At 36.7% G+C, this 25,568-nt stretch overlaps 1 protein-coding gene across 5 annotated transcripts in view; it reads right to left on the bottom strand.

Annotated features, from left to right (window-relative positions):
- The window catches only part of ATG10 (autophagy related 10), a 256,590-nt gene that overhangs the window by 65,447 nt on the left and 165,575 nt on the right, over positions 1-25,568 (bottom strand). For all 5 annotated transcript variants that reach the window (XM_081503879.1, XM_081503876.1, XM_081503877.1 and 2 more), the window contains 2 exons: positions 23,292-23,430; positions 8,645-8,742 (listed from right to left, as the gene is read on the bottom strand). In XM_081503879.1, the coding sequence (XP_081360005.1) occupies positions 8,645-8,742; positions 23,292-23,430 (237 nt within the window). The remainder of the gene's footprint in view (positions 1-8,644; positions 8,743-23,291; positions 23,431-25,568) is intronic.

Below are 25,568 nucleotides of genomic sequence, written 5' to 3'. Positions count from 1 at the left end.
AGGAAAGTTATGACCAACCTAGACAGCATATTGAAAAGCAGAGACATTACTTTGTCAACAAAGGTCCCTCTAGTCAAGGCTATGGTTTTTCCAGTACTCATGTATGGATGTGAGAGTTGGACTATCAAGAAAGCTGAGCGCAGAAGAATTTACGCTTTTGAACTGTGGTATTGGAGAAGACTCTTGAGAGTCCTTTAAACTGCAAGGAGATCCAACCAGTCCATCCTAAAGGAGATCAGTCCTGGGTGTTCATTGGAAGGACTGATGTTGAAGCTGAAACTCCAATATTTTGGCCACCTGGTGCAAAGAGCTGACTCATTTGAAAAGACCCTGATGTTGGGAAACATTGAAGGCAGGAAGAGAAGGGGATGACAGAGGATGAGATGGTTAGATGGCATCACCGACTCAATGGACATGAGTTTGGGTGGACTCTGGGAGTTTGTGATGGACAGGGAGGCCTGGCGTGCTGCAGTTCATGGGGTCACAAAGAGTCGGACATGACTGAGCAACTGAACTGAACTGAACTGAACTGAGACTGAGCAATTTTTATTTTTTTCTTATGCTATTCCATATTTTATTAAAAATGATCAGCATATAAAACTTTTTCAAACAGAAAAAATAAATTATTAAGAAATCTTACACCCAGATGATAGCACTTTTACTTGAGGATAGTCCAAGATATGTATTGAGATTCATACATACAGAATCTCTAAACTCTTTCTTTGTATCTTTTACCAATATTTTAACAGGCAAACTTAAATGCCTTTAGAAGACAGGTGGGCAAAGTAAGTGAAACAGGATATCAGGCAAAGGGAAAAGGAAGTGACCATGATTAACTATAGAGCACATAACTAGTCCAAAGGCTTTCAAATTCAGAAAGCTTTCCAAGCATTCAAAATACATCTACAGGTTGAATCTGAACAGCAAGCCGTTGATAAGGACCTTTGCAGTATGAATCTACACATATGCAGAACATTACTGTAACTCTCCCACACAACTCAACAGTACTCCCTCCCCATGACTTAAAGGTGGCTTAAGTAGTATCTATAAATGAGATAACTTTTCTCATATTTGTAAAATTATCTTCCTAAAATTTAATATAAGAAAAAATCTTGTTTCTCTTGATAAACGTTCACTTCATAACAGAATGAAAGCAATGTATTTAATTGGCTTTCTCTTTTTTTGTTATTTGTTGTTCTAGAAAGCTACCATGTCCCTTAGCCTAGGTTTTCTGTAAAACTGTCTTTCCCTCTCTACCACTTAGTTCTTATTCACTTTTTTAAATCTTTACAGTATATATATTAATCTTACATTTGAGTATATGACTTTAAATGTTTTTGAAATTCAGACTGGACAGAGGGAAGTAGCAATGATTTAATATACTGAAAAAATAACATCAGCATACAATAAAATAATTGTAATGGCTTGCAAACATGCTTTATATATTTTGTATTATCTCTATTTGCCAAATTTTAAACTAAAAAGTATAGACTGCAAATGTAATATGGGAAATTTAACAGCTAACATGGAAAAGAACCAAGAACACAACAGGTGAAAAGAAAAGGCTAAAGGGGTGGGAAATAGAAGTTTTTAAAAGGTGGAATAATTGCATTATAGAGTATGAATGTGCAGCGACCATTGCGCTGAAAATAACAGAAAACAAACAGCATCTTTCTTGTGCTTGCGCTCAGTCACTTCAGTCATGTCCATCTCTTTGGGACCCCACGGACTATAGCCCACCAGGTTCCTCTGTCCACTGGGATCCTCCAGGCAAAAATACTGGAGTGAGTTGCCATTTCCTTCTCCAGGGGATCTTCCCAACCCAGGGATCGAACCTGTGCCTCTTATGTCTCCTGCATTGGCAGGCAGGTTCTTTACCACTAGTGCCACCTGGGAAGCCCAATACCCTCACAGGGATCTGGATAAGTCTGTCTGCAGAGTCCATCTTCTCTCCTCTCTGGGTCCCGTGCCTGCCTTCCCACCTCTCAGGCTTCTCTACCTGCTTCTCGCTGCTGCTTTCCTTCCCACCCACCAATAACTTCTAATCACTCAAAAACTAGAAATGAGAATATAAATATTCCTCAAACTTGAAGTTTTGGAACTAAGATGTTTATTAAAAATTAAAAATTGATGATAGGTAATTATCAAAATGAAATGTGCTAGGATGAGGAATATTAAAATTAATTATTAAATATTTTAAATAGTATGTTATTTTCACATTTATAAGCGGCTCCTTTTTTAGGAATAAAAGTTCTAAGGATCAATGAAATGCTGGAAAATTCTTTAAAGTAAGCTCTCATATAAATTCAAGGCATGTGCTGAGTCAAAAGTGAAACTTTGATGGTAAAAAGCTAAGCAATATTCAGCTCAAAGAGATATACATATAACAAAGAACATTACCCTAACCAGTCTCTTGTTTTGATTGTCTACTGAAATAAAATTCAATTTAAAGAAATAAGACCCAAATATAAAAGAATAAGCTGGCTACTTGTAAGAAATACATTCTTTGTTTAACTATATATCTTGAACTTTCATTGAAATGGAATAAAACGAAACATTTCAGAAATTAAGTTAATAATCAAAAGCAGGATGAGAAAGTAATCTTATACAAATGCTTAAACAGCATTCAGTATGAAGATTTCCTAAAACTTTTCAGGATGTAAAGTCAAGACATTTTTTTAAAAATTATTTATTTAGTCAAAGATAATAACTAAATATCTAAAGAGAAAAAACTTTCATATACATCTAAATGTAAGGAAAGTCTTAGAAACAAATAAAACTTATAAAAATGTGTTTTTTACCCCAAATAGAGTGTGAGAGACAAAGGATATTTCTGAATTGATAAAAAAAATAAAATGAGTATGGAGAGTGAAGTACTCTGATGATGTATGGACTCCATAGCAGCATCAACATTCAATAAACATTAAAGACACAATGCAGGTGTAGATTGACAATCTAAAAATAATTACCAACAGAGACAAACAAAAACAGCACTGTCATCACTACCCTAGGATCCCAAGGAAAGGGACATATAACGATGAAGTGCATTTCATTCTCCTAAGACAGGGGAGCGTGGTAGAATTACTGAGTGCTATTAAAACGCTGGGGGGTTTCTACAGAAAAGTCTGCAAGATAGATGTAAACCTACCCACTAAGGTGACGAATTAATAATGTCCAGAATAAATACCTAGAAACTCAGAATCAACAAATTAGCAGCAAATTACAGAGAAAACAATCACATGATGTCTGAAGTCCCATTTAAATGAAGCTCCACCATGAAAGAGCCAGCGATGAAGCTGGCAGTGATTCTGAAGCAGCAGCAGCAGCAATCCATAAAGACTTCTTAATTTTCTTGTCATTTAAGAATTAAGCCACTTCCAGTTCACACTGATCCTACCAGGTGCACTAAATTGATGTCATTATGAGCCATCAGGAAATACCCACCGAGACCTATACCAACACTGAGAAGTTTTGTTAAACAGCTGTGTGTTTTAATTGATTTGTATTATTTAAAATAGAACAGTTAAAAGTCAGTTATCGGATGTTGTGTAAAAGAGATGCCTAAAGACTCTAGGGAGACTGAGTTCAGAAGAAAGCCAATCACTGGAACTTCACTTGAGCACTTAAGATTATTACTAGAGGAAGCACAATTAAATCATCAGTTTATCAGCCATCATTATAAATCACCAGGCAACATATCAAGCTTCATTATTTAAGAATCCTTAACCAGTGACTTCCTGCATCACTGAGAGTCAAAAGCAATCTATTCACCAAAAAGTACCTAAGCAGTTTCAGATTTTTTGCTGTGTGTGTGTTTACCCTGAGAGATTTATCATGGAAACATAATGAAAATACACTAAAATCATCATATCTTTGCCTGGTTCAGACATGCTAAAATCTTCTAAGTGAAATTAATGGTATTTGGGGCATGTAGAATGTGTACTCAAGGCTTCTAGTCTGGTTCTCTCACAGTACTTGTGTGAAATCACATGGAAAAATAAGCATAAAGTTTCTCTCCACTTCCATCCATCCAATCCCATTCATTTTACTCGCACTTGGACAGCATTCCCCAGACATATATAATCAGAAAATAAAGTACCTCAAAATTCCTAGTTTTGCAAATCTAAAGCACACAGTTCAGGTGTTAGAAACTATATATTTCAAAGAAGATGACACAGGTTGAGTTTTGTATACAACCGTTTCTCTTACTCTTCCCACCAACTCTATGTAGATGCTGCCATTAATTTTAATGGAAAAATAAGACATGAAGAGTTTTTGTAATTTGCCCAAGGTCATATAGCTAGTAAGTGGTGGTACCCAAAGTTAAATCTGCTCTGCCTGATATAGCGCCTAGATAAACACTCTGAAAGGAAGACAATCTCCTTGCAGAAGGGCTAATGCCATTCAAACATTTGCTTATTTAATGATATTAAGAAATTGTTAACAACTTTAGTTGTGATAATAGAATTGTGGTTATTTTTTTAAAGAATTCTTACCTTTTTTAAATAAACTTTTTTGAGATAAATGTGGATTCACATGCAGTTGTAAGAAATGATACAAAGAGATTGCTCATACCCTTTACTCAGTTCCCTTGATGGTAATATGTTGCAAAATAAACCTACATTATCACAACCATGATACTGACATTGATACAGTCAGATACAGAACATTCCTATTGCCACATGATTCCCTCCTTGCCTTTTAAAACCACACCCACTTTCCTCCTACCGATAACCTCTGAAAACTGCAGTTGATTCTCCTACCTATAATTTTCTCATCTCAAAAATGTTAGCTAAATGGAATCATATACTAGGCAACCTTTGGGAATTGACTTTTTGCACTCAATAATTCTCTGGCGATTCATTCAGTTGTTGGTTGCTTTGAATTACTGAGTAGTATCTGGGGCAAGGATGTGCCATAGTTTGTTTAACCATGCACCTCCTGAAGAACTTCAGAGTTGTTTCCATTTGGGCTATTACGAATAAAGCTGCTATAAACATTTGTGAAGAGCCCTTACCTTCTAAAAATACATACTTAAGTGATTATGGATGAGATAATATGATGTCTAGAATTTGCTACCAAAAAAATTAGATCAGGTGAGATACCAAAATAATAAGATTGGTCATGAGTTTGTAAGTGTACTACACCAGGGGTCCCAAACCCCCAGTACCTGTACTTGGAACTGATCTGCACAGCAAGTGAGTGGTTGTCTTCCCTGGTGCCAAAAAGGTTGAGGACCACTGCACTACACTATTCTCTCTACTTCCGTATTATGTTTATAATTTCCCATAATATAAAGCTAAACAAAGAAGACAGTAAGAACAAATTACTTATCTGATCACTACACACTCACACATACAAATATACATATCTTCAAGTAAAACTGGAAGTATGACTTCTTATCTTTTGATTTCAGCCTCTGCCAAGATTATAGGAGTTCTTTACCTAAAACACAGAGCCCACACCTTCCAGTGATCATTATTGTAACAGTCACTGTACCAATCTAGGCAGATCCAAGCTAGGCACCTGTTCACTTTCTTCCAGAAATTCTTTATTAGGCTGCAGGGTTGAGATAATAGGTAGTCCGTGATGTTGGACAAAAGCAGGTAAGTAATCACCATAATCAAATGTATGAGATTCATGAGTGGCTTGTCTTCAAAAGAGAGAGTTCATAACTGACATGAATAGGTCCTTATCATCAAGACAAATGCTGAGGGAACAGAAGTGTGATTACTGAAGATGAAGAGCAACAAACTATATGAGCACAATCAAGCCTGAAAATGAAGTGAAATGCATGTTATATTATGCAAAGACTGCTTTTGTTTTTAAGCCACTCTGGAGAGGACAGGATATTATTATCATGTTCAGTCTGCAAGCTAATGGTTCTTTAGTATAATTCTGCAAAATGGTGTCTACTATTTGGTGGCACCAGTATCCTATCAGCTCACTCCTCCCCAGTGCCGTATCACACCCTCCCCCCCTCACAGCACTGAGGACACCCTATTTTTTCTCCACATGGGGCCTTACAAAAATGAGGACACACGCTCTCAAAGATCTCAGGCAAAGAACAGCACATAAATAGAAACCCATTAACTAAACTGGGATTAAAAACTAAGACCTCCAAAGTGAATATTCATAACGAGTTTCAAATACCAAGTTAGGACAATGGCAACAAATGAGTTTCCCTTGCTAGGTCTTCAGTGCCTGGAGATACACTGTGATGAGCAATTCTAAAGCTTAAATAAAGTGTGTTATCAAAAGTGGCGATACCTGTCCACAAGATCAATCCCAATAAGACACATTCCAAAGGAACACCTAAATGTTATACTTAGATTACCATTTGGGTATATCAAATATCCCTTCCAATAAGTAGGCCTGATACTTCGTATTGAGATAGTAATACTTATTGTGATAGGATCTGATCATTATTACCATACTCTAACTAAGTAGGAAAAAGAAGGTCTGCTAACAGGCAGTCTGTATTATGCTTAAATGCCTGTAAACTATTAATAAAAGATACTAGTCAATTCCATTTAAAACTACCAATATACAGATTGGGTCATGTGGTTGGGTTAGCAACTTAGGAATCCTATCAGTGGAACAAAACCTCTTGGCAACATCATCTTAGGAAACTAAGAAAATATGGTTGAGTTCAAAAATCATATATATATATTCACAAATCAGAACAGAGACATGTGAAATCAAAGCCCAAAATGACATAGACCATCCAGAATTATGCTTTGGTTTGCACTGAGGAGATTAATGATAGGGCTGCTAGAGACAGAAAAAGGAAAAAAATAAGATTTGGGTTCAGGGGCATAATATAAAATGTAATTGAGAAGAAGCAGACAAAAAAGGCACTACAGTTAAATACATATATATTTTTGGATGCTCCCTGCCTCTATCCTTTGCCGTCTTCCCTGACTCTCAAAACCAAGCATTTTCTTGGGCCTGTGGATTCTGACTCTACAGTTTATATTTTTGGACAGTTTATGGTCACTGACAAGACACTGGAAGTTGAATCACTTAGCACTCACCTTGACATACTTAAAGGTTAGTCTAAAACACTTTGCATAAAACAAAATGCTCTTGCCAAAAACCTTTCTGATGGATTTGCTTATATATCTCATTACATTATCCTTCTCATAGCAACCACTGATTTCTGGTCTACAGAACTGGGACTTAAAAGGGACCATTTTTGTAAGCTGAAGTGGTTTCCGAGAAAGGAACATGTGAAAGAATGAGGGGGAAATATAGAGCTAGAACAAAGGCAACAGAGAAAGTGTTAAACCTGGAAAGAACTCCAAGAACACACTGTACAGGATGGGTTTGGGGAAATGAACAGCCATGTCTGGCAGAAGCTGAGACTATGTAGTGTGGAGGAGGAGGAGATAAGCTGGAAAGGGCTGGCAGGACCCAGCGATTGGCAGCCCTGGAACCCAGGCAAGGCATTTAGACCACACACCATAGCCCCTTGGACAGCTACTGCAGGCTTGCACATGGGTAAGATAAGTGCTACATGGTTAGGAAAACACGACTAAAGGGAAGGGGCAGGGAGGAAAGGAGCAGAAGACCAAAGGTAGGAGGTTTTACTAGTTGTTCCAGGTGAGGCAACAGGGTGCGAACCAGGAAGGTGACAGTAGGAACGGGAAAAAAGGATTAATTTGAAGGGGTGGGGGGGTTGTGGTGGTGTGTGACTCATATATTTAAAACTAGTTTTTATCCTCAATTAAAACCTAAGAAATGGTCATTTGCAATCATTGTCAGAGAACTACATATGAGATGCTAAGGATTCTTAAGCTGATTGGGAGGTAAACTGTCATTATGATCAAACACATAAGAGGGCATAAAAATTCTAATGGCTGATAAAGTCATTTTTAAAGGAAGCTTTGATTAAGCTTAACAGAGGCTGTGAGAAAATAAGATTTTTGATATAAGTAAAAAAGAGACCATGATTGGTTGCAAGGTAATGAATATTTTTTAATTTCTAAAATAATTAGTTACTGATTTTAGCAAGGCAGTAATAATGACTTACATGATTGACAAACCTATTTTCTCTACTTTTGCAAATATACTTTTTATATCTACTTTTGCAGATCTATTTTTGCAACTTTTTCAGATCACTATTGCAAACCTATTATTCATCAAAAGTGATTTTTTTTTTTTCAAATGCACCTATGAGTAAAACTCTGAAGCATTACGAGGTGACACACGCTAAATCATCCATTTCTTGGTGTATATGCCAACTTTGTTTCTGTTCTCACTTAATACATTTTTATTGAAAATCTACTGTATGATAAGAACTGTGCTGGTGCTGGTTATACAATGGAGAGAAAAAAACAAGGTCTGCCCACAAGAGTGCACACCGTATAATGGAAAAAATTAATTAAAAAATCCAAATACATAATTTAAATTTGTAACATGTACTATGAAGGAAAATTACAGGGTGCTATGAGGGCTTATACAGAGAAGCTAAACCAAGCCTGGGTCTGGTAAGATGTTTTAAAGGAAAGTGTCTTTGAAATGAAATCTGTAAGGAAGTAGAGGAATGAAATAGGAAAAAAAAAAAAAGAAGAAGAGAGAACTAGAAGAAAAGATGTGCAGAGGGAAGGAATCACATATAAAAATGAAAACATTCTCTAACCTGTTGAGTAATAGTGTTCCATGGTCCCTGCAGCAACCGCGTCTTATAGCACTCATGAACTTCTTCCCAGATGTCCTTCAGAGCTAAAGGTCTTCCATCTGTGAAAGTAAAGACTGCCAGTTCATAACTGATTGGACACAGTGGTGCTTAATGTCTATCTAAAACTACTGAAAGAATATTATAACTTTTTAAAAAATCTTTACTTAGTATACATACTATTTATATATCAAACGAGTACTGTATGAATTACTATTTTCTTCCAGAGGGAAATTTAAATAATCAAACTTCTCTCCATCTAGCAGTAAAATTATCTTGCTCACTTATTGCCTCTAGGAATTTTACAAAATAAATAAGATCCAAATGTGTTTTAGAGAAAACTGATAAATAGAAGCATCAGTGCAGGACCAGGTAGACAGACTCACATATTCACAAGGGTGTACTATGGATACCTCTGAAGTCTTCATACTTTCTCTAATCCTTAAATCAGAGACCACCCACGTGCTTCCTTCACCCTCCTGTGGACTCAATATCCGTAATATTCAAATCACTCTGTTGGGTACCATGAGGAATAGAAGGAAAGCACATAATTTCTCCTAGTAAGGAGTGTTTCCTGACCAGGGAAACTAGGACAAGTATATATCAGTAAATATTGATACTAAAATCAGTATTTTGTATTGATTGGTAGATTGGTCATAGCCAGAGGAAAACTGCAGTTCTCTGACAGTCCAGAGGAGGGAGACATTAACACCCACTGTCTGTTAGGGGTGGAGGGACTTGAGAAGGACTTGCTGTGAAGAAATCAGTAAAAGCTTTAGTGAACAAGAATCCTCCTTTTCTTTGTTTAGGCAATTTCAGTTATTCACCTATAGTCATAATCATCCAAATAATGTATTTTACGAAGAACAGTATGACCCAAGTAAAGTGGAGAAATAGACATCTAGGTTCAGGAAAGAAAGCAGAAAGAAGGAATTATGATAAAACCACACACTGCTGAAAAGAACGTGGTCTTAACATAAGGATTTATTGCTGTGCTGTGCTTAGTCTCTCAGTCGTGTCCGACTCTTTGTGACCCCATGGACTGCAGCCCACAAGGCTCCTCTGTCCCTGAGGATTCTCCAGGCCAGAATACTAGAGTGGGTTGCCATGCCCTCCTCCAGGGGATCTTCCCAACCCAGGGATCAAACCCAGGTCTCCCACAATGTGGGTAGATTCTTTACAGACTAAGCCACCAGGGAAGCCCAAGAATACTGGAGTAGGTAACCTATCCCTTCTCCAGGGGATCTTCCCGACCCACGAATTGAACCAGGGTCTCCTGCATTGTAGGTCGATTCATTACCATCTGAGCTACCAGGGAAGCTTCAGAATTCAGTGCTACTTGGCTCATTTAGAGTCAACCGAGTCCTCAAGACTTAGAGGTGTGCTCTTTTCTTTAAGCAAGTAGACAATATCATTTAAAGAAAACTCATCAGCCTATTAGATCCAAAAAAGTATTTGGTCATTAGGTACAATACAATTTGGAAAAATAATTGACTTAAAAGCCCTCCAAATCAAAAGGTATTGCATTCAGACTTACAGACATAAGTACAGATGTGGGGTGTAGGGGAAGAACAGGATATCTGAAGTCCATGCTGAGTTTGAATTCTGGCGTTGGCACTTAATTCTCTATGTGACTGCAAGTTATTTTCTAATTGAAGTATAGTTAATTTACTCTTTTGCTCTTAACTTTACCTGAAAATGGGGTTCCCTGGTGGCTCAGACGGTAAAGCGTCTGCCTGCAATGCGGGAGACTCAGGTTCAACCTCTGGGTCGGGAAGATCCCCTGGAGAAGAAAATGGCAGCCCACTCCAGTACTCTTGCCTGGAAAATCCCATGGATGGAGGAGGCTGGTAGGCTACAGTCCATGGGGTCGCAAAGAGTCAGTAACGACTGAGTGACTTCACTTTCACTCTCACTTTACCTGAAAATGAGGATAGTAATCCTTCTCAAATTCTATCCTTGTGAATGGCTTACATCAGTGAACACACCAGGACTGTGTCAGGCACATAACAAGAGTTCAGTATATATTAGGTATCTCCTCCTAGCCCCCATTGCACCATTCCAGTAATTCTCATAGCTTGAAGCTAAAAGATTCATTTATAGACCATTATTTCTTAAGAGTTTTCTCATGTTTCTATACCATGCACATTGTGTTTATTACAGCAATATACTAATACCATAGACAGAGCATTTCTCATGTTTGACCTGAAAAGTTGAACTTTTCCTCAACCTTTATTTTCAATAAATAGCAATAGAATATTTTGATACATTTTCAATAAGTATCTTCATCTTGGCATTTATCTGGCAGCAGGAGACCATTATCTCGTGATAAATAGTTTTATTCCATTGACATTTCCATGTCTGTAAAATGAACAAGATTTATTCATCCAATTAACATTTGAATGTCATGTTTAGCTACAAGTTTAAAACAAGCTGCCTTCTGTATCTGTGTTATATTGTTTTCTGAACACATTTACAGAGTAGGGCCAAACTTTAATCTTAAGCCCTACACATCTTCAAAATATGCACGTGTGTGAGTGTGTGTGTGTACTGATGCTAGAAGACGGAAACAGCATCTTAGGTATGTCAGTGTCAAATAGAAAACCAAATCATCAAATTATTAAAAGCTGACATGCTTTTAAAATAATTTTCAGATGTCGAAGTTAAAAGAATCAGTTGTAGAATAATAAAATGTTATATAGCTGGTATAATTACTAATTTTAGATGTAAGGTCTCAGGAAATACACATCTACCAAAATTATGGAGCCAGTTCATAACTACCCTGGAGCTGGAATCTCAGGACTCACAATTCCATGCTCCTCCTGCTATTCCATGCTGTCTCTGAGGGTAAAGACTGCCTTTGTCCTTTCACCACCGCAGCATAGCTATGCAGTTCTAAGTCTCACTCACACATTGCAAATGTTTTATATTTACTGAATAAATGATAAATGAGAGAATACTTTCCTTAACTTTATTTCCACTGAGACAGGGAAAGGCTTTGCACACCCACAGAAGAATGCTGGGTTTAAAATCTGCTAATCACTCCACCTGAGTGCAGGTGGGACCTGTGACTTGCTTCTAATCAATAGAACACAACAATGGTGATGGTTGTCACTCCTCTGACTATATTATATTATATAAGACAGTCTTAGAAGAGTGGAGTGAGAGAGTAGCCAATAGCTATGTGTTGTGAGCTGCATGTAGTGATTATAACTTGGAAGGAGCAGCAAACCATGAAAAAAAAGTCAATCACAGGCATTACAAATTCTCACTTTTCAGCTTCTAACTACATCTTTCTTGTTTCACCCTAGTACAGGGTTTTTCTTTCTTTTTTGCCCATAATAATTGGTTTTAATTTTAAAATTGAAAAATAAATTCTGATAATCAGTAATGATCTCAATTTTATTTCTCAAAATATTTCAGCCAACAATCTAAGGATGGAGTAAATGGTTTGGATATTACCACTGACAAAAACTTGCATACTCGGATGGAAACATTCATGAAAAAGGCAAAAATCAGCAGCCTAGCAACATTGTGGAGAGACCCAAAACAAGTGTTATAGAATATTTTCACCAGAATTGATGCTAGAATTTGAGGGTGTCATAAGTTTTCAGGCAACACCTAATTTAGAGAGAAAATTTAACACCTTAAATACAGGAATTAAAAAATGATCTCATCCCCTTCCCACAGGAGGGGATATATGTATACTTAGAGCTGATTCATGTGGTTATACAGTAGAAACCAACAAAACACTGTAAAGCAATTATTCTCCTATTAGAAATAAAAGAGTTGGGGGAAAAAAAATGATCTGGTCAACTTAGAATAACAGACAAGTACAAGGAATAAAAAAATAAGTTCAAAACATCAAAAGATGCATGATACTCCTTTATGTATGCTTATAAGAATGCTACCTGCTTGCTGTGAAGGAAACAGTGTTTTTTTAAGTGAATGAATGTGACTGCATTCTCCAATGTGTTTATAAAATTGTTTTAAAGTACATGTATCAATGATGATCAAATGAATGCTTGTGCAAGCTGCTTTAACAAGAATGTCAATCTTTCCAGTTTCTGCTGACCATTTACATTATAGAAGATCTGATAATATAGCTGTGTCTCTCCCATACAGATATGACAATAATGATTTAATGAAGTATGATGTGGATTCTTTTCCCTAGGCCTTCATCATCAGTTTTCCTAGTCATAGCTCACACCTTCATGATCAAAGACATACACAACTTAGTTTGGTGATCTTTTACTCAAAAATAAAAATTTGACCTGATTAGTAATATCTTCAAAGCCACAACACATACAACTGACATGAAAAATATATTCTAATATGACTGTGGCTCTAATTATTCCACAACCAAAATGGAGCCTTCAGAAATCCCACCAAAATCATTGAAATGAGATAATCAAATACATTTTTTAAATCACATCATAAAAATAGACCTTAAATATGGCAGAAACATAAATAATTTTGTGATTTTGGATCCATCTGCCTATTTATGAAAACTGAAGACCCAAAACTTTAATTTAAAATTAAAATGTGGACATAAACAAATAATTGGTTAAACTCATGAAACACATTATTATGTGCCTTCATGTTCAGTTGAAGTTATCTTCAATCAAGAACTTTAAGCCCTGCTTAGAGGGCCTATTTTTTCTGTCTGGCCTCAGTTAGAGGAGACATAAGCATACTCAATCAACAACTCCCTGGTTTCAGACCCAAGGTATTCGATAGCACCAATTTCAGCATGCTTAGAAATCTCATTAATCACACTGAGCTGAGAAGCTCAGTAAAATCCCTTGCATACTTGAAAAATTGAAGTAGAAGACAAAATAATTTCAGCAGAAATCTACAAAGTGAGCATGGTAAATTAAGGTCATTTATTTAACAAGTGTTTATTGAGTGCCTACTATGTGCCTCTATCATCCAGAATGATATTACACATTTGAGCTAAAGGAATATTCTGTCAGCAACCTAAAATGTCAGTGATAAAAAAGGAAGAGATTTTGGATGAAAAATAGAATAATTAAAAAGTACAATCTTTAGCAACTGCCAGTAGCATTTAATTTAATATTTTCATATAAAGTCTCTCAATTGAATAATAACCTACATGTCAAGTAATCTATATATTACTCAAAATCTGCAGCTTTCTAAATTAAATTTCTCAGGGCTATTAGTTTTCATGAATCAAATAACAGCATGAGATATTTCACTAGCACTACCTAACTCTAGTGCAAGCATGCTGAAGTCACCTTTATCCTGTGGCGCATGCTTTCACTAAAATTCCATAACTCCAAAAAGAACATTAAAGAGAGTATAAATTATTTAGAGTAAATTTAGGAAAAATGTTCTGAATGTGGTCAGTAGAAATAAAATGGAAATGGTGGATTTTTCACAATGAAATTTGTCATTATTCAATGTATTGTCTTCAACAGGGCTTTGAAGTCTATAAAAATTCATGTCATTCTCCACAGTAAGGCAGAGATGATGCTCCATCAAAGGAGAAAATTCATTTTTGCTTCAGTGAGAAAATTATATTGTGATATGAAATGAGTGTTAATTGTTCATGTACATTCTTATCAGCTACTGTGCTGGCTAATTCTGTAATTTTTATTTATTCCCACATCCACTTTTTGCATTCTGGGTCTTTATTAGTCTCAAGAAATCTGAATGAAAATTCAAAAAAATATAGATTTTGGCAACTTCTCTTCAATGTTACTTAAATTTTGATGCTGCTTTGTGCAGTAAAATTGGGAGTGGGGAGCTAAAGAGTTTGAATCTTAACTCCGTAGTTTTATATGTACTCTAGAATAAATAAACCATCTAACCTCTCTGAGCACTCAGTTTGCATGTCTGTGCATCAGGGTAATAACAGCTCCTATATTACACTGTTATTGTGAAGATCAAGATACAGAACTCAGCTGGCATTACTGAAAGGTACTACATGCCAAGCCCCACTTTATATATTAGCTCACAAACCTCAAAACTCTATGAAATAGGTATTATAATGTCAAATTTTTCGAGATGGTGAAAAAAAGGAAACAAAAAGTTCAATAACTCCCACAAGATCACACAGTAAGAAGCAGAGCGAGGAATCAGAACCAAGGCGTTCCAGCTCCAAACCCTCCACTTTGAGCTGTACCAGGAGCTCTTTTGTAAACTATGAAGTGGTACACACATATTAGCTTTGGTATTGTTTTTGTTGTCACTAGTAGTCTCTACCAGCATTGCTTAACCTAAGACTATCGAAAATTTTGCCTTTCCTAGATTTTTTAATAGGCCAGGCTTGCCCTTTCCCACATCACTCCAGCCAGGGCTTCATCTGATCATCCAGCTCAAGATAATCTCTGCCCTCTGAGCCCTGGTGGCAACTTTCTCCCCATCTTTATTGGATATAACGGATAAATAGTTTAAGATATGCAACATGACGACTTGATACATGTACATTTTGGAAAAAGGTTTCCACAATAAAGTTAGTTAACACATCCATCCTCTCACATATTTATAATTTGTGTGTGTGTGTAGTTAGAACATTTCAAATCTACTTTCTTAGTAATTCTCAAGTATAAAATACAGCATTGTTAACTGCAGTCATCATGCTCTTCATTAGATCCCCAGAACTTATTCATCTTCTATCTCAAAATCTGTATGTAACCTTTAACCAACATGTTCTCATTTCTCCCACCTCCCACCCAGCTTCTTTCAACCACTAACCTATTCTTTGCCTGGTGACAATTTTCTTTTTAGCTCTCTTCTGGCCCTTAACATATTCTACTTTTGTTACAGTAAATTTCAAATTTGTCTTGTTTCCCTCAGTAGACTGTAAGCTCCTTGAAGGCATAAATCATCCCTGATTCCTTTATTCATCTCTGCATCCCACAAACATTTTCTTGTCTTATGCATAAATATTTTCCAATGCTTGGATAGATGGATGTTCAACATTATTTCTAGAGCAATTTACTATAATTATTACTAAGAATAATGACTGATGATTAAAAATTCATCAATAAAATACTTCTCATTTATGTAAAAAAACGCATATAAATCTATAGTATTAAGTAGATGAAGACATAGTGGATATTTGATTCTTCACCATCCAAACATAGTTCCTATTTGGGAGATAAATTCCAAAATAAGCAGTAGGCAGAATCCCATTCTGTACCACTAAACCAAAGAGAGGTAGACATTCCCTCATACTGCCACTTACTTTTGCCTTCAGTTGACTCTATGATTTACCCTTTCAGTAAATCTTTTTCTGCTTATCATGGTCAGGTTCAGTTAATTGCAACTAAGTATACCTAACTAATATAGTCCAGATAAGTGGTTTATATAAGTATTGCTTAATATTTATCATTTTTTAGCCCCAGTGTTCTAAATGTCATACATTTGTCTAGTAATTTCATATGGAAAATGAATGTAAGAAATCTTTCAATTACATGAGAAAGTTTATGTATGTTACAATCCATTTTTATGAGGAATATGCCCAACAGCACAATAGAAGAGTAATTTGGGGTCACCTTAAACTGTTCACATACTGTGTTAAGAACTTACATTAATGCAGATGATGTTATAACCTCTCATTTAAATTAAGTTAAACACTTAACCTAAAAGAAGTACACACGAGACTTTCTTGAGGACACAAGACTTTCTTGAGGAATCACTGTTTTCAGAAAATGTCCCAAGGGAAGCAACACTGGGTCTGTAAGATACCCGAGATACCAACTGTGAGATATGACTATTCATCAGAACTCTGAAGACCATATCACCAGATGCATATCTACAACATTAGGTCTGCTGGTTCTAAAGCAGAAAACACTCTACTTTCAATCCTATCCAAAGTGTTCTGAGGTTTTGATTCTAACCTCTTGCTCTGGTACAGTACTCAGCATTTTGGACTCTTGGCTCTCTCAAATTTCAGGACCCCCCAGAACATGGACCAGTTAACACCAGTAGCAGCACCTTGACTACCCATCCAGCTTGATCTCCTCCCCATGGAGAACACAGTCTCCACCTTCTCAGCAGAGCACCTAATATATGCACTTGAAGAACTCTGGTTTGACGACTTTAAAGGAGGAGAAAACCAGTACACTAGTTTCCAGTTAGGCAGCCATTTTTCTCAGCATATTTTTTAAATAGGCTAATGAGTTTTTATGCTGTGCACACAGTAGGCACTCATGTACGCTTTAATGGATGTTTCAAACAGGGCTTGTCTTGTCAAGAGTAAGTAGACAAAACACATTATGGGGCACAACACATTTATTTGTTCAGGAAAGCTGAAGTATAGACTTTTACGGGTAAGAAAATAGATTTATCTGCCTTTTCATGTCTTCTTCCTGGCCTCTGAATCCACATAAAATCTGTTACTTTGTGTACATGATGCTTTGCACTAACATATGTTAGAATAAACCTTTTAGCAAATTAGGTGTCCCTCTAGTTTTGCTTCACCTTTCTTTAATATGTTTTAAAATCAGACCTGATTTTTCAGTGGGATTCTATTCCCATCATGTGTTTTACCCCAGCATCCTACCTGTATGTTTCAAACATTTACCTGGTTCAACAAACAATCCTCATTAAATTCCCTCTATCATTTAAACTTTTCAGTTTGAATATATTCATATTAGTTAAACAATTTATTTTTATTTGTATTTAAGAAAAATAATTTTCATTGTTTGCTCTTCAAATTTCATTTCAACCCCTAGAATTCTTTTTAATGCACTAAAACTCATGTTCCATTGCATAATTATGACTCTGGCTAGACTTAACTGTTTATGTAAATATAAGTGGCATATATGCACTTTCTTAAAAATTCCCTACAATCAAATAAGACTCTAAATTTGCCAAGTCATTTTCTATTTTCTGCTCATGATGGTGATTAACTAGAATCATTTTTGCCTTAATTTCTCTAATCTACCTATCTTTTCTGTTTAACAAGCAGCCTTAATTCTTACTCTGCTGCTGCTGCTGCTAAGTCGTGTCAGTCGTGTCCAACGCTGTGCGACCCCACAGACGGCAGCCCACCAGGCTCTGCCGTCCCCGGGATTCTCCAGGCAAGAATACTGGAGTGGGTTGCCATTTCCTCCTCCAGTGCATGAAAGGGAAAAGTGAAAGTGAAGTCGCTCAGTCGTGTCTGACTCTTCGCAACCCCATGGGCTGTAGCCTACCAGGCTCCTCCGTCCATGGGTTTCCCAGGCAAGAGTACTGGAGTGGGGTGCCATTGCCTTCGAATTCTCACTCTACTGGAATGGTAATTTTTTTTCCTGAAAATATGTTCTTTCCAGTTCATTCTCTCTAAGAGACGATTTAAATTTTTCTTAAAAAAATTTTGCAACAACAACACTAAAAAAGTCAAAATTCCTTTTCCCAAAATTTCATTCTTCATAATTCCTTCTCATCCTTCATTAATTTTCTTTCTGTTTTACTCAGTCATAGTTTCTGTTCTAGAAAATCCCTCCCTTGATCCCATTCACTTTTGCTCAATCTCTTTCACTTCTCATTTCACTTCTCACTTCATTTCTTTCTCATATCCTCCAAACCCATTCCATCATCCCTTCCATAATGTGACCTTAACACATCTTTCCAACCATCTTCCACACTTTGAAGTAGAGATTTTCCTCAAACCAGCCTCTCACTGTTCCCCAAACAGGCCATGCTTTCCAGCCCTACAGCTTGGCACTCACCCACCTCCCTTTCCCTAGTACTTTTCCCAGCCTCTTCAGAAAAGCCAGTCTGTATCGTTTCCTTGAAAACTGTTGGATCAGAGCTATGGATATTTTATTTTTATTCTCCAGCTTCCTCCAACCCTCATCTTTCCTGTTTTCCTGCCATTTTCTTCTACACAGTCCAAAGACTCCTTCTCGTTCCAGACCAGGGACAAACCTCTTCTTCCTCCTCCCTGATGATGTAAATACTGCGCTAATTCCAACCTTTTCATTATTTTTTTGAGCTGGCCTTTATCTTGGTTTGGTTTTGCTGCTTTTAAGAGTGACTTATTCTTTGACTATTTGAACATAGTTTAGGCATATAACAAGTGGATAACTTTTCTACATGAAATATCTGGGTTACATTTTTAATTCTCTACTCTTACTCCCTAGACCAATAATAAAACGGATCCTGAGAAAGAACAGACATTCAGTTGCTGAATGGAAGAAATGTTTCCTTCCCTATTCAAAAGCTGCCCTTCTAACTAATTAAAGAAATATGTCAGAATGGTTCCCAAGAAGAACTCGGATGTCAGCACCAAAGAAATAAATATTCTGAAAATGAGAAGGACCACTTGGTCTACTTCTCAATAGCGATTGAGAACAAAGGAAAAGAAGAGAGACAGGGAAGAAATTAATCAGAATTCAAGCTGCAATAAATATAGAAATCTGTAGTTGTAATGAAAGGGAAAACTAGGTAAGCTTAGGAGTCTGGTGAAGCCCAAAGCTATTATGTATATGCCCAAGATTTACAACACATTTCTAACACTTGCCATCAACTTCTGACCAAAGCCAAGCCCCCCCAGAGGGAAAACTGGGACATAAAAAGGTGTTGGAATGATGAACAGTACTTAGAAGCCTTTTGCACAACACAAATAATTCTTTAACACAGGGTGCTTTAAAAATAGTTGGAGGAGAAAAACAGGCACTTGAAGACATCAGTGCTTTGTGAGAATGGACTTCATAGTCAATAAAGCCCATTTTAGTGTAGGCTATTTATTAGTATCAATGCCTGAGAGAAGTGCAATGACCTCTCACCCACTGCTGGGGAGCAAATGATATTAAGCGTGCCCCACCATTTCTCCCAAACCTAAAATGGCAAGAGTGGCTAGGGAAAAAAGAACACTGGGAAGGACATTTCCTCTCTTAAATTCACTTTAAACCCTCAGCAACTGAGCTCCTATGAGCCCAAGTAGTAGAAATGAGAGGTGCCCAGGAACAATTCTGCACCACCTTGGCTGTATGCCTTCAGGGATCCAATGCGAATGTGTGTTTACAGAAGTGGAACAGCTCCCCAGCTAGCTCGAATGCTCACCTTTGAGTCCTCAGGGTTCTCCACTTTCCTTAGCCAACCATTTCTGCAGTCTCTGGGAAGCATCACCCAAACTAAAGAGTAAAGATATAGAGATGGCTTGGGTTCTGAGTTTCCTGGAGACAAGAGCATTGCTGCTGCTGCTGCTGCTAAGTCGCTGCAGTCGTGTCCGACTCTGTGCGACCCCATAGATGGCAGCCCACCAGGCTCCGCCATCCCTGGGATTCTCCAGGCAAGAATACTGGAGTGGGTTGCCATTTCCTTCTCCAGTGCATGAAAGGGAAAAGTGAAAGTGAAGTCACTCAGTCGTGTCCGACTCTTAGCGACCCCATGGACTGCAGCCTACCAGGCTCCTCTGTCCATGGGATTTTCCAGGCAAGAGTACTGGAGTGGGGTGCCATTGCCTTCTCCCGACAAGAGCATTACTCCGTTCCATATATCTCATCAGATAAGTTCAAATAAGACACCATCATAAGGTTTCACGGAGAAGGCAATGGCAACCCACTCCAGTACTCTTGCCTGGAGAATCCCAGGGGCAGGGGAGCCTGTTGGGCTGCTGTCTATGGGGTCGGACACAACTGATGTGACTTTGTAGCAGCAGCAGCAGCAGCATAAGGTTTCAAGGTTTCCATCTTTGGACTGTATGCAGAAATGGTTAGAAATTCCTCCTCATTGGTTCATTCAATAAATAGTTGCTGACATTGTGCCACAGTTAATACTATGGGTATTAAGATAAGTAAGACAAAGAATATATATGTCATATAAGTATTACACACCCACACACATCTATGAATAAAGCCTATCACTCTGTAGGCTGAAGTACTGTTAATTTCCTTTCTCTCTCTTCTTACTTTAACCTCCTACCTTCTAGATTATCATTTTATAGGGGACAAGTAAACGAATAATTTTCTGATATCCTGCAACATGTGATATATGATATAATGTGATATGATATGACACGGGGGTGATAACAACAAACGGCATGTTAGCTGAGCCTTAGGCAGTAGTTGGCCTGGCAGACACTGGACATATCAAGGGATAAGAGGTGATCACAGTCCAATGTATTTGTATTTTAAGAAACAGAATAAAGATTTCCTCTTACATCTAAGCTAGTTGATAAAAGAAAAGGTAAAATCAATTTAAATAGGAATTACTTACCACTTGCTTTAACTAAAAAAAAGGTACTGGAATAAAATTTAGAGCAAAGCAGAGAAACTAATTTTTACTAAGACTCAAATGCAAAAAAAAAAAAAAAATTCTAAATATCTGTCAAAAACAAGGCTGAGTGAACTATTTTTGAAGCAACAATAACAAAAAAAGACCCCTGAGCAAGAAATTTTATAGCCATCCTGTTTCTAGGTCGGAATTCTCTTAGAATGAGACAAAGAAAAATCTGGACCTGGAATAAGAAGATGTTAGGAATTCATTCACCACACTGATAGAGATTTGTTTAGCAGATGAAAGGCCAGAGTAATCACAAAACATATGAACAGGGAATGGACTGCGGGGAAAAAAGGAAAAATTATGACTCCAGAGTAAAGGACAATACATTTTTAGAACACCTGTTAGGTTAAATTAGGTAGAGAAAGGAAAAGAAATTATCAGACTCTGATAAAGGAAAGAACCATTTTTCATGTTTCTCCACAAGAAAACACTCAGTATGCTTTGCAAATATTAAATCTGATATTTTAATGCACCCGAAAAACCACTAAGTGAATTCCAGAATTTAAAAATTCCTAACGTTAATTCTATACAACATAGAATGGGGAGGTGGGTGGAGAACAAGAAGTGCTTCTACACAAAATAAATGACTTGTTTTGGTTTCCTTTATATAAGCATAAACAAAGAGCATCTTAAAATATATATATAAACAGAATCCAAAAAGGCTAGGTTTTTTTTTTTTTTTAAGAAACAGCAAACCACCATGAAGAAAAGATCTTAGAAAGTATACAATTTTCATTAAAATATAATTGAACTTGCAGGAACAATTACTGTGCTGTACTGTAAGGGGAGCTGTTGGCACATAAGAGCAAAGCACACGTATGAGCTCATCCACCGGCCTCGGCAATACCCACTTCCAGCTAGAAGCAGTCATGTTTCAACACCTCCGATTCCCTAACGCTGACAAGCTAAACAACTTGTTTTGTCTCTGGGAGCTCTTCTCTGGTGATTAACTGCTTATGGTGAATACTAATTACATGAAAGTACAGTATTGAAGAAGTAGTGTCCTGTTTCCTCTACCTGCAGCCTCGACATGGCTTTGAATCCAGAAGATACTAGGTAGAGTCCTTGCAAACCAAAACTGAGAAGGACATTTTTCTCCCCTCCAGTAAATAAATGTAACCCCTTCTATTTTTCAGTATAACACAGCTCACTGACAAGAAGCTTCCTTTAACCTCTGGGCTCCAAACCAAATAGAGTCACAATAAAGTGAGTGTTTTAAAGGCCTATAATAATCATACGGATTAATCTGCAGCAAGAGTTTGTGAATTAGTAAACTATCAGTGTCCTCAATTGCCCATGTCCCATGTTGAAAATTTACCCCAAATTGTCAGTTCTTAGGAACTGCACCTCAGATTAAAATCTTCTCACCAGGGAGTCTATGAGAATTTGTTCTTGTGTTTTAAATCCTAAGTGCTTCTTAAACCGCCAACACTGCAAAATTAGAGACCATTAAACAATATAAGGCAGCAAGTGATTAAATCTACCAAATACACATTCAAAGCAGCTTAAGCTACTTTTTAATTAAAAATAAAATATCACTGGCTAAATTCAGATGTCTTAGCTATCCAGAAAAGGTTAGAAGGCTGTTCAAAATGCAAAATGCTGCTGCTAAGTCCAGAGAGAAAACGAGAAATGGGGAAGAGGTGGGCTGGGGAGGTGGTTCCTCTTGGCTTCTGAGCCCAGGGTGGAGAGGCCTCAAAATGCTGACCCGGTTTAGTCAGAGGACATGAAGCAGGGAGCCCTGGCTGTGCTGCAGGGTGAGGACTTTATGTGGCCGCTGATTAAATAAGCTTTATTAGCCAAGGCCTCAGAGGAGACAGGGTGTTCCACCTTCTTGGCAAGGGGGATGAGTTGAGTAACACTGCAGGAAGCTGAGGCACTGGAGATGTATAGATGGCCGAAGGAAATGTTAGTGCTATTTTTAAACATAGCTTAAATGGATTGATAAACAGTTCCTGAAATAATAATTAGTGTTGGGGAAGGAGGCATGGGGACTTTTGAGTTAATGGGATCACTTGAGATTGAAAGAAATTTTCACTGTAAAGTTAGAAGTAAATAAACATTGTAGCTTTAAGTTGTTCCTACTTGTTTAAAGTAAAGAAAAGAAAAAGGGCCAGGGGGCTTAGTCAACGCTGGGCAGGAGGCCAAGAATCTGCAGATCAGACTTAAGGCTGGGATGATATCATTCACTCTGAAGTCTTGATACTCTTTCTAAAGCATGAGAAAATTTACTGGTAAAACCTTACCTCACCCACAGTTTTCTTATTTTTAACTCTTTTTTTTTTCTCTCTCAAGAATAATTTTCCAAATCTGCTTTCTGCCTTATATGTAAATGTTATGAATTTACATTTAGCTTCCAACATGGTCTTACCTAAAAAGCTTGCCCTAAAGTAAAGCACAGGCACTTGGTAGCTGCAGGAATATAAGACATGATACTCATATTTAATCACTTCAGCTGCCGTGGTGGTCTCGGTTACCTCAAAATCATCCAAGGGGGGATCTAAAGCCTCCTGAAAAAAAGCAAATACAAAAACAGAATGTGGCTGTCAATAATAAGAAGCACATTAACACACAGAGAGAGAAAGATGAGGTTTTCTTCATGCAAAATAACAGTTAAATAAATATAGGACTATGAGGTAAGGAAAAGGGAGTTTCCCACATTAATGTTTAACATTTGAGTCCTGGGTAAATAGTAAAACCAGAAAACATTAGCATTAAGTAATTCCAGATTGTTTTTGAGAGACAAAGCAGCTCTGGGTAAAGAAACAGGAAGAGGGAAAAAAAGTGAAAAGATCTATTGCAACAGCAACTCTGAAAAATCTTTACTGTACAATTTTAGCAACAAGATGATGGCTATACAAGCTACCTTCTTCCCTACCTGTGAAAGCTAAAAACATCCTAACAATTGAGCAAGAGACTGTGAAATGTCCCTAAAGATTCTATTGTACTTGCCAAAAGATGATTCATTGTGTGCTAAACAATTCCCAGTTCCATTTTGAATAAAAAAGTTATTTTGCAAGAGGTTGAGTTTGTTAGGTACATTTCAAAACCTGAGATGAATCTGTTTTCTTCATTATTCAGCCATCTTTGGTATATTTCTACAACAAATTTTGATTTATAATAGAGTAGATGGCAAATATCAATGTCAACATAAACAGGGTTTTGTATGCAAAGACGGTTCTAGCTAGTTCACTTCTCACCTAATCATTCTCTACAAGTTGATTTTTTATTATTATTATTATGTGTAGGGTTTGTTGAGAATGTATCTTAACGTTTGGAAACAATTAATTGGACATGTTGAGTCAGAATCTGATTCCATCCACATTCACTTATTTAATGGGCTGAAAATTTGACATTAATTTTTAGTAGAAGGGAAGAAGTAGGTTGGTTTGACTCATTTCTACCTTTCATTAAAATGGTAACAATGAACAATTGAAAAGAGCAACAGGAAAGATTTCAAACTTTATCAATATGAAATAAGGTTTCCTGTGGAGATAAGTAAAGCTACAGACTACTCTCCAGATCTCTTATCTGCTTTACTAATTCCCTACTCAGAGTCAATTCAATGGGGGAGATATTATACTAGATAAATCACAACTGAAGATATTTACAAAATAGTTTTTCACTAAACTCTAGTAAACACTATCAATTAAACACAATGAATTAAATAACTGAAAAGAAACCACTGAAATAAATATTCCAGATACAGAAAATTAATACAGTAGCAAGAAAGAGGTTTTTCTGTTTATTTAAATTTCATTAGGCAAAGATAAATACATCTTCTTTTAAAGCAATTCTTTCAGCTGCTTCTTTTTGCTCAAAGATTGAGTTGTTTAGCATTTAAAATTTCTTTTCTTTCTTTTTTTATTCTTTCTTAACATTATAAAATCATTGTAGTTAAAAATATCTGCAAACATTGCACAAGTACATTAACAAAAAATTGAAATTCCCCTCATCCCAGCACTTTAGTATCTCAGATTTGTAACTGTTTTCAGAAGGTCATTGTGTATTCTTCCAGACTGTTTTTATTTTTTGATGTACAAACACGTACATACACATACTACATCCACCTATACCCCATCTTTGCATCCCCAATTAAATCATGGTATATATACATGTTCCTTGATTTGATTTATTCACTCATGAACATACCTCCATGTGCTGCCACGGCAGTGCTGTAGATTTTGCTGCTTCTTTTATTTTGCATTATATGACCATAGTTTTGTGTTTTTTAAAACATTTCCATACTGCTAGATATTCTAGATCAATTATAATTTTCTGCTACTACAACTAATGCTGCAGTGAATATCTTAGCACATATATTTTTATACACCTCTATTTTTCTATGGTGCAGATTCCTAAAAGTAACATTAATGTATGAGAGTGTATACGCATCTTAACTTTCAATAGACACTGTCAATTTGTCCTCAGAAAAAGGATGTATCAATCTATACTCCCAGCAAAAATGTAAAAGAATGTCCCTTCCCAATTCCTATAAATACTGCAGATTATTTCTTTTTGGTTTTTGCTTATTTGATGAATTTTTAAATATCAGTTTTTTGTTTTAGTTTCTAGTTTCTTGGTTACTAATGAAAGTGAACATCTACTCATGTATTTATGAGTAATTCGTATTCTTCTGTGATGTACC

This window comes from Giraffa tippelskirchi, chromosome 6 (genome assembly GCF_054371585.1).
Source record: "Giraffa tippelskirchi isolate mGirTip1 chromosome 6, T2T-mGirTip1v1.2.pri, whole genome shotgun sequence".
NCBI lineage: Eukaryota > Metazoa > Chordata > Mammalia > Artiodactyla > Giraffidae > Giraffa > Giraffa tippelskirchi.
Note: the sequence above shows the minus strand (reverse complement) of the source record. Positions and strands in the feature narration are given on the sequence as shown.